The sequence below is a fragment of the Xiphophorus maculatus genome, chromosome 20, assembly GCF_002775205.1.
Source record: "Xiphophorus maculatus strain JP 163 A chromosome 20, X_maculatus-5.0-male, whole genome shotgun sequence".
Taxonomy (NCBI): Eukaryota; Metazoa; Chordata; class Actinopteri; order Cyprinodontiformes; family Poeciliidae; genus Xiphophorus; species Xiphophorus maculatus.
Window position 1 is genome coordinate 25,783,740 of NC_036462.1, and position 13,301 is coordinate 25,797,040.

At 41.3% G+C, this 13,301-nt stretch overlaps 1 protein-coding gene and 2 non-coding genes across 3 annotated transcripts; all 3 read left to right on the top strand.

The window, feature by feature from the left end:
* Positions 1–3,635: 3,635 nt before the first annotated feature.
* nop56 (NOP56 ribonucleoprotein) lies at positions 3,636–11,460 on the top strand. Its single transcript, XM_005815162.2, has 12 exons — positions 3,636–3,702; positions 4,327–4,416; positions 4,496–4,610; positions 5,668–5,832; positions 6,027–6,225; positions 7,263–7,450; positions 8,373–8,524; positions 8,726–8,826; positions 9,644–9,792; positions 9,986–10,107; positions 10,339–10,458; positions 10,718–11,460. The coding sequence occupies exons 1-12, from the start codon at positions 3,700–3,702 to the stop codon at positions 10,922–10,924; spliced, it is 1,611 nt and encodes a 536-aa protein (XP_005815219.1). The 5' UTR covers positions 3,636–3,699; the 3' UTR covers positions 10,925–11,460.
* On the top strand, positions 8,170–8,289 carry LOC111605938. The gene has a single exon (XR_002751915.1). It is a non-coding gene; the product is annotated as a small nucleolar RNA SNORA26 (small nucleolar RNA).
* Positions 10,197–10,265, top strand: LOC111605937. Its single transcript, XR_002751914.1, has one exon. It is a non-coding gene; the product is annotated as a small nucleolar RNA SNORD57 (small nucleolar RNA).
* Positions 11,461–13,301: the final 1,841 nt, after the last annotated feature.

A 13,301-nucleotide genomic window follows, 5' to 3' on the forward strand; every position in this document is an offset into this window, starting at 1 on the left:
GTTGTTTCTGAATAGATCAGAGTTTTAAAGCTACCAGCCAGACCCTTATGTATACAATTTACCACGCAGAACAACAAGCCCTCCTCTGGCATCCCATTTGTTTTTCCATTTGCAATATAACATTAATTATGCAAAGCTAAATCTTTCCTTTCAGATACAAGCTCACCCGATGGCTTGACATCACATCGGCTGTAACACGGCTAATTAAGAGTTGGTCTTGGTAGTTGAACACAAATTCTTCAGAATCCTGGTCAAACCCCAGGTGTAGCAGAAACGTTACTTTGTACATTTTGAACACACTGACTCCACTCTGAGACACGGTGGTGGCAGCATCATCCTGTGGGGATGCTTTTCTATCAGCGTGAACAGATATGCTTGTTAGAATTGATAAGAAGGTGGACAGAGCAAAAACACAAAGCAGTCAGTTTCTTTCTGTAAATAAATAACAATTAGAGGTTGAAGTAGAATATGAACATATAAACAGAAATAAATAAGTGGTGTGTGGAAAAAAAAATCGGGTTATTTTAATTCTCTAAAAATGTTCTGTTTCGAACCTAAATGTACCCATTTCCAGACCATTTTGTCAGAAATTGAGCTTTCACAAAAGATGAAATAAATGCTAAACATAAACTTTCAACTCAAGAAATACTAACATATTAACCTTTTATTATAAAAGCTACTGATTATCGTTCTGTAATCAGTTTGACCCGAGCCGAGTACCTTCATCTTCAATATCTCCTTGGGGCTGAAGAAGGTGATGTGTCCCTCCGTCCTCTCTACCACTAGAGCCAGCAGGCACACCAGCACCACGCAACCCGCCACCGCTCCACGCATGCTGATCCCCCTCTTGCCTGCACACATGTACACGCGCACACCTTTACGCTGCGCATCAATTCGCTCATTGGTGCACAGTGCATCGACAGGGACTGACAAAAGAGCCGGAGCCAGTGGCGGGTGGCCCTGGAGGGCCAGCCAGGCTGCAAGCAGAACTTGGTGAATGCTTGAGAGAATGATGCGACAGTGAAAGCAGGTCAACAATCGACAAGAGGTGAAAGGAAAACTAAAACTGATCAAAGCAGAGAGAAGGACGCAAGAGGATCCCCTGCTTATGTAAGGGAAACGTTGGCCGACAGATAAAGGAGATAAAAGGCAGGGAGAATGGACAGAGGTGAGAAGGCTTTCTGTGGGGGCAGAACAACAAATGGCTCAGCAGATAAGACGGACAAGGAGCTGAAGGGAGGAAGGGATATTTACAACAGCGACAGAGATATCTGCACTGAACATGAGCGGACGAGATGGGGCCAAAGAGCCAGGAGTCAGAAGAAAGGAGCGTGAGGGGAAGCCCTTAGAGAGAGAGGGAAGCGGAGGAAGCCATAAGTTACTCACGTGCTGTGTCAGCCTTGGTCAGTTGTTTGGGGCCGTGTTGGTTAAGATGAGCAGGGCTCCACCGGTCTGATCCTCAGCTTGTCCCGGTCAGCCTTTATATCGAGACTTCTCCAGATCCCAAAAGCTTTGTTGCTGTCCTCCCTCACATCCACTCCTCAACAAGCTCCTTCAAGGACTCTCCTCCTGGCTCCTGGAAACACAGACATTACTCGGGAATCTGGCCTTTTGTTTTATTAGGGTAATAACTTCACCGGGCTGTTTGGCAGAATGACAAATCAGGACACAGATATTGTCAGCAGGGGTTAAGATTAGTTTACATCCCTCTCCACTGTGCAATATTTCACTTAAAACACACAGACTAATTCAAGACGTCTCAAATGAATTTACTATTGCTTGTCCATTACATCGATGAACCAACTCAGAATGTGTCTTAAAGACACACTAATGTGTCTTACAGTTTCTTTTGGGTCAAATAGCTGAAAGAAATGGAAAGCCAGGGGACAATCTGTCCAAGGAGGTCAGTCATAAATTATCTTCTCCAAGTTATTATCAGACACAGAGCGGCATTTATAACCCGCCTGCAACGGGTGCTTGCGCACATACAGACCCCTGTATATCCGTTGCTGGGGAGTTTCAGGACTCTGAAGAGCTTTATTGATGTTTTCCGAAATATGACACTCGACTGTTTTCCTGCATGGTGGCAAAATGGTACTGAGGGTCTGCAGGAAGGAGGAACGTCCAGCTGAAAATAGTTTTGTTGTTGTATTTAGCGAGTCAAGTGTACAGCTTTATGCGTCTTCTTTTGTACTTTTTACGACAGTGACAACAGGACAGAGAAATCACTGTGACGTTCCTCCATCTCTCGGCATCAGAATCTTGCGTTATTTTGTGTGTTTATTTGTGTTTTCCTCTGCCCAGGGTGCAACGATTACGCAACAAACAATGTTAATGAGTTTAGAAAACAAGAACTGGGAGGGCAAGTTTGAATTCAGGGTGGTTTTTCTCTCTTCCACACAAGGCCGACCTTACACACAGATGCCTCAGTATTTAAATATTTGACTGAAAAAACCCAAACCACTTGATTTTAGTTTCGATCAACAAGCTTCTGATACAGTTCTGACTGTATATTTGACCAAATTCAGTCAGTGTTAGTAACGTTCATTTAAACTGTGCACTTTCCTGAGACTGGAAGCTGCTTAAAACACCACCTTCATTTTTCACATTGAATCAAGTTTCATCTACCAATGGACTGAGAGCAACAAGAGAGGAGTAATTATTGTAACGTTTATCAATATTGTGGTTGGAAATTCGAAAATTTTTTAGTCATGACAAGAAATTTGAGTTTTTGTGAAAATGCTAAATTCCCAATAATGTTTGAAAATCCCTTAAATTTACAGTATCATCTGAACTGACAGTATTTTTCAATTTTGAATTCATTGGTAGCTTCAGTAAATATTGATAAATTTGAAAATATTGTTAAATTCAGTTGCAATGAGCCGTTTAGCTCCTTATTTGTGTAACTGATGCTCTGAAGAATGGATATGTTTTTTTAAGAGGAGAATTTGTGTTTGCAGCAACAACCGCTATACAGCTGCCTAAAAAGGACTTTATATATACTTTTTTATTAACAGTATTATTGTTATCATAATAAATACCACTATATATGTTGTGATAAGATTTTAAGAACATATCATCCAGTACTTCTGCCAGCTGTAAAAAAGTTCCAGAAACTCAACAGAAATTAGCAGCTGGAGAAGCAGAAGAGTTTATTTTTTGACAGTCATCACTCTTTTAAACCCAAGAGCATTGTATCAATTATTTACACACAGTTTGATGTTTTCAAGCCTTTATTACTGTTAACTATGATTATTTTTCTTATCTAAATTTTTTAAAATTATATATAGAATATCACATCAGACCAAAAAAAACCCAACAAAAACATAATGGAGAAATGAGACCCCAAATTAGGTTCTGCCTTTATCCTCATATAGTACTGGACCAGGTCTGCCTCTAAGGCATAAAAAAAAACCATTAAAGTGAATTTAAGTTTATTCAAATTTATGAAACAATATTGGTTTCCCCCCAAAAAGAAAATATCCATGATTAGATAAAAGATATCCATTATAATTTTGTTATTATAGTACTATTACTGTTGAATCTTGGAGAAAATTTTGGAATCTCGCGGTGTTGCGCAGATCTCGCGGTGTTTCAAGCACGTTGCAACGTACTGAAACTTCTCCGCCGTCTCTTTCCTTAGAGGTGAGCAAGCAGAGCGGACACGCATTGCGTGGTTCTGCTAATACCGTGATAAAAATGGTAAGTTTAGGGTGATAAATCTGCTGGCAGTAAGGTAATAGATAAAGCTATCATGGCATATTTTCAATTATTTATGTTTCATGGGAATGTTTGATTATATTTGTGCGTTTATCGCAGCACAGTTGTAGGCCTTGTGTAGCGTTGAGGCGCTGTTAGCCACCTCTGCTTAATGTTAGCAACTAAACGTGTTTCCTTATTACCAAGACAGGTGTAAATCACTTGGGAGAAATATATGTGTAACTTTATTAGTAGCATCACTTCAGACAAAAGTATGTATGTGCTCTCGCTTAACATTTTGAGTTTTAGTTGGGCTGTTAGCAGAAGCTAGCGAGTAGCATCTTCTAGAGGGCCTAGACCAACACGTGGGTTCGTCATGAGGGCTATCCGGTTACATAGATCGATATGCTATTCAGTCTATTAGACATTTAAACTGTATATAAGTTAATCATTGTTCTATTAAAGGTATTCTTTAATAATTAAATTGAATATACCCAAACTACGTCTTTTTAATGTCAGATTGGTAACCACGTGTGGCCTTGTAAACACTTCTGTTCTGAAAGTTTCCCCAGTCTTGCTGTCAATGTTGAGTTTAGTCGGTCAGTCTCGTAAATCTCCGTTCTGCAGGTTTTGCTGCATGTGTTGTTCGAGCATGCGGCAGGCTACGCGCTGTTCGCTGTCAAAGAGGTGGAGGAGATCGGCATGCTGCTACCTCAGGTGAGTGTGTGTGTGTTTTTTCTGTGGCGTTGTGCTCCTTCTATATGAGCTGGACTCACTCAGTGTGTGCGTTTGACAGGTGGAGGAGAGCGTGTTGAGTCTCGGGAAGTTCAACAGCATGGTGAGCCTGGCCGCCTTCTTCCCCTTCAAGTCTGCTCAGGCTGCCCTGGAGAACATGAATGCCATCTCTGAAGGTTTGTGTGTTACAGCTGCTGCAGGAGAACGAAGGATATCCTCAGCAGAGCTGCACCAATTAGACCTGCTGAGGCAGTTTCCCCTTAAAAACTCACCCAGATCTGACCTTTTATTCTCTGATATTTTCCTGCGAGTTCCATAATAAACTGAATTCTTTAGAAATTAAGCGAGAAGCTTAATTATAAAATAGATTCCCTTTCATTTCTGAAATCTCAAACCTGCTAAAGTTGCAGTTTGATGTAAAATTAACTTTTTTTCTTAGCTTTATATCATGTTATGTTGTTCCCTCACAAAATAAAACATCTGGAATGTTACCTTGATTCTTTCTTGCGTTGTATGAGAAATCCTTTAATCTCCCTTGGCAATCATTCAGCTTGCAAGACGCTTGTTGGGCCTAATGCCGCCTTTGAGATGCAGCTCTTTAGAGTTGTGGTTTCCAAGCTTCTGCCTGACTAATCGTAAGCTCCTTCAGACTAGCCAGCAACAATCAGCAGATACCTGGTGGAACTTCGCATCTGCTGAGCTCTTATGAGCAACTACTCAGTGAAATGCTGGTTAAAAATGTTGTTAAAGGGTTAATAGAAGAGCCATGTTGTGGTGACTTTCTGAGGGTGGAGTTTCATAAAGAGCAGTAGTTTTTAAGAGACAGAGGCCCAATTTTAAGGTGTTCAATTACAAAGTAAAATTACTTATGTCACATTTGATATATGCAACATTTTTATAACAACTGAAGGCAACATAGTTACTTGATTATGGTATAAAATGGCAGCATGTGGCTGGAAAAAAACAATACTGCCCCTTTAAAAAAGCAGCAGGATGATCTGGACTGCTGGTGTAAAACTCTGCCAATAAACAGTCAGTGTCTTGGTTCATCTCTGCTCCTCAGCTGTAATGATGCACTTTAATCTGTCAATCCACTGAATTGTTGTGATGACAGCCTAATTTTAACACTGAACATCTGAGGAAAGCAACTTTAGTTTTATTTTTTTTGTTATGTGGTTTATGTTTGTCGGGATTCGATTGGCTCAAGAATCTGATGTTTTTGTTTGTGTGCAGGTGTGGTTCATGCAGACCTCAAGCTGTTCTTGGAGACAAACCTTCCTCTGTCTGGGAAGAAGAAGGCGGTTTTGGGGGTTTCCGATGCCAAAATTGGAGCTGCTCTTCAGGAGGAATTCAGTATTTCCATACAGACTGGAGGTGCAGTGGTTGAGATAACCAGAGGTGAGAACACAACCAAAAAATGGCAAGTTTGGAACAAAGGTGAAAGCAGATTCTAATTTTTGTGTGGCCTGTTGTGATGCATCCTTATCCTGAAACTCATGAAGGTTTATACTGAAAATCTGAACAGCCACAAGACGATTTCACTTTGTCTTACCTGCCGGTGAAACATCTCAACTCGTCCTTCATCCCGACAGGTGTGCGCCTGCACTTCCACTCCCTGGTGAAGGGTCTGACGGCGCTGGCCGCCTCCAAGGCCCAACTGGGTCTGGGTCACAGCTACTCCAGAGCCAAGGTCAAGTTTAACGTCAATCGGGCAGACAACATGATCATCCAGTCCATCGCTCTGCTGGATCAGCTCGACAAAGACATCAACACGTTCTCCATGCGAGTCCGGTGGGTTTATGGTGAAAACCCACCAATCGATTAATCATGATGAATCAGCTGTTGAAATAATTGTCAACTACTTTAGTAATTGATTGATCTTTAACTGGAGAGACTCAGAAAAGGTAATTTTATAAAAGATAAACACACACCAGTAATTAAGCCAAAACTGCACCAAAAAAATATACAATCAAGGTTTCCCCCAGAAACGTTCTAAGCCTGGTGGTTGGGCGCTAGCAGCCCGTCATGTTTTTGAGTTAAAAATGTTTTAAAGTTGACAGGAAATTTGAAAATATCACTTGATAATTATGTGTTATTGAAATATTCGGAGATTAATACCTGAACTCCAACTATAAAGTCTTTAAAAATGCAAACATTAGCCTGGTGGGGGCGCAAGGAAAGCCTGGTGGCCTGCCAGGCTTATAATACACTGGGGGAAAGCCTGTACATTCTTACATTTAAGATGGGGAAAAAAAATCTTTTTGTAAATATGTTCTACCCAGAACTCCTCCAGTTTCATAGTACAGTGATGGTGTTCTGCATTTTAGGAAATAAAAATGCAATAACACATTTATTTATTTTTTAAGTACATTTTCATATTTTAATGGAATTCTACTGTATAAAAAAGGCTTAAGTGGTTAAACAAAAACAAAAAAAACTACTGAATTTTCTATGGCATTAATCGTTAGAATAATTGATTTATTAAAATAAACGTTAGTTGCAGCCCTGGTTTTGATTAAGTTTGTGTTTCCTGAGCTTTTTACAGAAACACAAAACAGAAACAGAAAACCTTTTGTTTGATTCAATGATCAGTTTTCACACCTCCACATGCTTACCACAGACTGAGCATCAGAGTACTGTCTGTATAGAAGCTGGAGGTACATAAATCTCTTCCAACATTGGTGCAGTGCTGGCTAACGTCTGGTAAGGCAGCTTTGTTGGGTGAGACATCTTGCATGAAGGTGAAGCTGGTTAGTCATAGGTTTATTTATACTGAGGTGCTGGATGTTTTTTGTTTATATTTGTTTTGTTTGGGGTTTTTTTGCCAGTGAGTGGTATGGCTACCACTTCCCGGAGCTGATCAAAATCGTGACGGAGAACTCCATGTACTGCCGCCTGGCTCAGCTCATCGGCAACAGGAAGGAGCTGTCGGAGGAGAGCCTGGAGAGCCTGGAGGAAGTGGTGATGGACAGTGCTAAGGCTCAGGCCATCCTGGACGCGTCGCGTTCCTCAATGGGTGAGCGAACTGCCGCCTGAATCTGAGCGTGATCCACACCAGAGCGCTGGTCAAGGTTGGGCAGCTGCTGCGTCACACTGAAAGTACATAGCTGCAGCTAATAAGCAACTCCAGTCCCTGGAACTCCCATCCTTTGGAAGAGTTTTGTAGGGTTTTTATTTATATGGTTTTCTAATAATCGGTGCAGCCAGACTCGGTGTTACTCCACCTGAACCACCAATAAAACTCTGTGTTGTACATTGAAATTGCCTCAGGATTTGCAGGTCAGCCAAACTAAAGGCACATTTATTCTGCACAGAATGGAATAGAACGGTTCAGAAGCTCAGAAAACACCCAGCAGGCATCAATGGCAAATAAATAGCATTAAAAAAAAACTGCGGTGCCGAGCATGAAGAGCAGTCGACTTGTTCACAGATGTGCTGCAACAATACGACCTGATACTCAACAACGGTCCATTCTGCGCCTAACTATATACGAAAAATTAAACGTATCGCAAGCATCTTAGCTAAAAGATGGTGAAATATTTTGTCCTTTACAGGAACTTTTACATAATAAATCAACAGGAACTCGCCTTCCTCCATAACATCGAGGAACGGTCTGGGTCTGAGTAAATGTGCATGCCACACCTTTCAGTTTTTTATTTTTAGCATAGTATAGAGTATAGTGTGTAAGATACCAGTAGACGGAACAAAATGTGTTAAAGTTATCGAGCCCCTTTTTTGCCCACCTTGGACCCCCAGTCGTCCTTGGTGCCGAACACAGGGGGGCAGAGAGAGTCTCTCATAAACCTGTAGTGAAGGCGCCGATCCTCACTGCGGATCCTGTCGGGAGAAACAACCTCGATGTAAAGATGGTATTACTGCGGAAAACGTTGGGTTTCTCGTCTTAACGCCTCCTGACTGCCTTCCCTCATCCTCCTCAGGTATGGACATTTCACCCATCGACCTGATCAACATCGAGAGGTTCTCGAACCGCGTGGTGTCCCTGGCCGCCTACAGGCTGGAGCTGCAGGAGTACCTCCGCTCTAAAATGAGCCAGGTGGCGCCGAACCTGGCCGCCCTGATCGGAGAAGTGGTGAGCACGAGATGAAATCTGCGCCCAATGGCGCGTGGGACCGATGATGTTCTACCAAAATCTGTCAATCCCCTGAATCTGTGTGATGAGAAATAAATCTGGTGCTGATGGTCCTGAAAATATATGCGGAGCTTGACTTAACTCTCAAACGTTTAGCTTTTCAGCAAAGTCGAAATCTTCTTACCTTTCTGTTTTCTTTAGGTTGGAGCCCGACTGATCTCCCACGCCGGGAGTTTAACCAACCTGGCCAAGTACCCGGCCTCCACCGTTCAGATCCTGGGAGCGGAGAAAGCCCTGTTCAGGTACTGGGGCGCCCCCTCCCTGCTGGGGGAAGACGTGGCTGCAGTGATGGCAGGGTGGGGCCGGAGCAGAGCAGGGTGACCGGAGGAGCTCTTTCCCCCCCGGAGTGATCCCGCTCACTCTAATGCACCCCCACAGTCTGAGCAGCCACTGCAGCACCGAGGTAGAACACCGACGAGCTTTAAAGAAGATAGATGCTTCTGCTATAAAGAGGGTTATTAAAAACAGATGCTTACAGAAACACATGGTCATTGTTTAGCATCTAATCTTTAAATGCAGTTTAATTTGTTTTTTGTTAAGTAGTTTAAAGGTCTGATCTGGACAAAGCTAACTATTCAAAGATGAACATTTGGCTCTGTTCTTGGCTAAGTCAAAACATGTATGTTTTACTTTATCATAATTTTTAGACATTTAAAATATTAAAATCAAACCAACTAATATAAATTCATTGCACAAGAAGGGTTAGAAGTCTAATTTTACCTGAATTTTATGGCAGATTTGTCCAATTGTTGATTATTGATGAGGACTGGTTGATGCAATTTTTTGGGAACTGTTATTGAAACCTTTAAGAGGTTCTTATTTTATAATGTGTTGACTCTACAAGAGGGCTCAGCTGCTGAGAAGCTTTTGCATTTTAGCTCTAAAGTGCTCCCTGCTTGCATAGCTTTGAGTAGGCAGAACATTTAAAGGATGGAACTCCAGAGAGAGTTCCTAATAATACCGGAGTTTTTTTCTTTCTTTCTAATATTGGATATTTCCAGTAAGCAGCTCACATGGTTTCTGCCAGTCGTGTCAAAAAGCGCCTGCGTCTGCCCACAGAGCTCTGAAGACACGAGGCAACACGCCCAAATACGGCCTCATCTTCCACTCCACCTTCATCGGGCGCGCCGCTGCCAAGAACAAAGGCCGCATCTCCAGATACCTGGCCAACAAATGCACCATCGCTTCGCGCATCGACTGCTTCTCCGGTGAGCGACTGTGCAGCGCCGCTTTGTCGTAAACATAGCGGCGACCGCAATGATGCTTTCATTTTTCGTCAACAGCATTCATCCGTCAGGTTGATGTTGAGATGTGACTTTCTGAGCAGGGCTGCGTGCGCGCTGCAGAAAGTTAAACCTGCTTCAATCCCTGCATTGATTATTTCTTTTCTCTGCCTTCCAGATCTCCCAACCAGCGTGTTTGGAGACAAGCTGCGTGGACAGGTGGAGGAGCGTCTGTCCTTCTACGAGACCGGAGAGGTTCCACGGAAAAACATGGATGTCATGAAGGAGGCTGTGAAAGAGGTGAGTGTTCTAACTTCTCAATAAGTTTATAAATCCTTGGAGACTAGCATAGCTTTAATTTTAAAGTCACCTTCCTATCTAAACGATGCTGTAAAGGATGATAAATTATTCCCCTGACATCACGATGAGGGCAAAAACTGATTTAATGAGCCTGATGCAGCATTTCCAGTGCATTCGGAGACGATCCGATCCGATGCGGCATTTCTGATTTTAACAGTTTCTGTTCCTCAGGCGACCGACGTAGCAGCTGAAATCAAGCGGAAACTGGAGAAGAAGGAAAAGAAACGCAAGAAGCGTGAAAAGAAGCTGCAGGAACTCGCAGAAAATGGAGAAACGAACGGCGAAGCTGAGGTGAGCTATTTTTAGTTTTCTCTTGCCCTTGCTGCATGTTTCGATTTGAGACTCGACCCTCGTTTGTGGTCCTTTCTCAGTGTACGACATGCAACATCAACCTCTGACTCCGAACCATTGGCTGGTCCTTATTTAATGGGCTTGATCACTGAAGAGAGTCAAACAATTGCAATTAATCAGAACAGAAAATCTAGTAACCGTCAGAATTAAAAATACATTTTAACAATAATTAAACTTTACATTTTTTTTCTTTTTTAAGGAGGAGAATGGAGAAGTTGACACTCCTGTAGCGAAGAAGAAAAAGAAAAGACAAGTCGCAGAGGAGACAGAAGAGGCCGTGGCTGTGGAGACTCCAGTCAAGAAAAAGAAACGAAAGAGCGAAACATTGGCAGTGGAGGAAACTGAAGAACTTCCAGAACCAGTAATGTCCGAGAAAAAGAAGAAGAAGAAAAAGGAGGCGGATTAGTGACTTTCTATTTTTGTGTACAGTTTTATTTTGTACTTAACCGAGGTTAGTTTATGGAGGAGAATACATGCTTATGAATGTGTCATAATTCTGTGTAAATATATTTTGTATCAAAGTGAGGAAACATTTGGCGCCCCCAGCCTTAAGAACCAGATATCCCTGCTAATTTGTGAGGTTGCTACTCTTAGGATTTTGAACTTGAATTATGTGGAATATCCAGATGCCATGAAATTTAACAGCAGACTCATCCAAACATTTCCAGAAAAGCACATGCCTGAAACGTAAAGCTTTCACCGGTTTATTCTGTGCTACGTAACAGAATCAGTCCTGTGTTTTTGTAGTTTTGTTTCTAGAAAGGTGTCTGATTTCTGATTAATTGCCAGCAAACGAACTACCAGTGTTGCGTCCAGAAATTCCCTGGTCTCTGCTGTTGTGAGTAACTTTTCAGTGAATCTTGTTTGAAAATCCCTCCAAGTTGCGCTTTGTCAAGATGCCTTGAATTTTTGTGATATTTTTGTAATAAAATGTATGTCAAAGCCTGTGTGTTTTAAAGTGTCGCCGAGAAATATAAGCATCACTTCTACCCTGATGTTTACAAACCGAAAACTGCAGCAGGCTGTGTTGATGTTGCATATTATCATTGGATAACATTATTCGATTGACGAGGCTGAAGTGGAAGTTTAGGAGTTACGCTTAGCATTGCATAACAATTTATACATGCGACAAAAACACAAAACTAACACTTCATCAGAATATCCTGTTTAAAACGACAAGCTATCGTAGATGTCTGCACTAATCCTTTCATAAGAATATACTTTTAAAAAATATTTTAAATACAGAAGTATTTGTAAGAATGAAACGGTATCAAACAGGTTTTTATTGAAATTAAACACAAACATCTACAAATACAGATCAGATCACCGCAAACTCTTTTTTTTTTTTTTGCACATTAATACGTTAAACGGCAGTCTGTTACCAAATGCAGCGCAGCCACAATGTGTCTACTAGATGGTGCAGGTCACTAAATGATTGGATAGACTTAATATACACTATTACACCGCTATTACACAGCTTCAATATCTCGCATAATATCGCTACCAACATGCTCTATTTAGCACAAAAGTAATTAATGCGTTGTTTTACGGGTTTCTTTATTAAGGACGGCTGTTGACAGACAAGATATGAGAGCAACAATGAGCCTCCCTACTCTGAACTGAACTGATCTGGAGAGAGGCCAGAAGGTGGCGCTCAGGTGCTTCTAACAATGAGTTTAGTTAGAAACTAAGCTTTTTGTTTTCTCAGTTATTTTTCTCTCCACAGAAGCTACACCTGGTCTGGCGTTGATTAGTTGTGGCTGCTTTCTGGAAAAGGTCATCGGCTGACATGATGCTGCCATCACCAAGCCGTTCTCCCTCTCCTTTTCATTTCCACGAACATGGAAAGAGTTTTTTTTTTTTTGTTGTTATTGTTGCAAATTTAAGTCAACAGGTCTTAATTAAATGTTCTGCTTGGGTTTAATTTAAATGTAAATCACGAACTTCTTGTCGTTTTGATGTTTCTGAACTAAATAAACCTTATTTACTGGTGAGAATCCAGAGCTGTGCACATCCATTACCAACCTCAACTGTGATCTCTACAGACGCTCAGCCTTCAGCGAAACCACCGGTCAGATCCACTTTTCTATCGAAAAATCATCTAGTTCCAACCATATTTATTATCTTTAAAGTCCCTTACTTAATTATGAACCATTTACTTTAAAAAAAAAAAAAGTTGCACATTTACAAAATAAACAAAATTTTCCTCCACTTTTCAATTTTCTCCGTGTTTTCAAAAAAAATCTACTTAAAATAGCAGTAAAGCTGAACTGATAGCGTGCAGTGGTTGCTTAAAACAACATAGTGATCAAATGGTGTATTAACGTGTGGCTGCACCCACTAACAACTTTCTGCCTTCAGTGTAAGACAGTTCAGGACGCCCCCTAGTGGAGCTAAATAATCCCTTCACTCCTTTCAGAGTCTGAGATTTATTGCTGGTGTGTTTTTCAGAGAAGAAAACATTTAAACCCCATTACTTTAGAGCAGTAAACTGTCGTGTAACAGAAGCATGTTTTCTGATTGCTGGTTCAACACAAACACAAGTCTCAGACAAAATGGGAAGATTTCTGAATTAAAAGTTCCCGCCCCATCAGTTCTCCGCAGGTAAATCTGTAAATGTAACCATCAAAAGCCACGTAACAAACTCATTTTAAAACTCAAAATGCACATTTCACTTTACGCTGACCCAGAAGAAGAGCTGTTGAATATAGTCATTTCCGACTATGAGCTCTCATTCATTTTGGAAAATTTTTTTGTTGGATCATAAGTTAAGGAACAAATAA

What these genes read in the sequence shown, in the direction of transcription:
- nop56 (XM_005815162.2), top strand. An exon ending in GCGCATCGACTGCTTCTCCG is followed by an intron (nt 9,793 to 9,985) that starts GTGAGCGACTGT and finishes TCTGCCTTCCAG; the next exon opens with ATCTCCCAACCAGCGTGTTT. An exon ending in AAACGAACGGCGAAGCTGAG is followed by an intron (nt 10,459 to 10,717) that starts GTGAGCTATTTT and finishes TTCTTTTTTAAG; the next exon opens with GAGGAGAATGGAGAAGTTGA.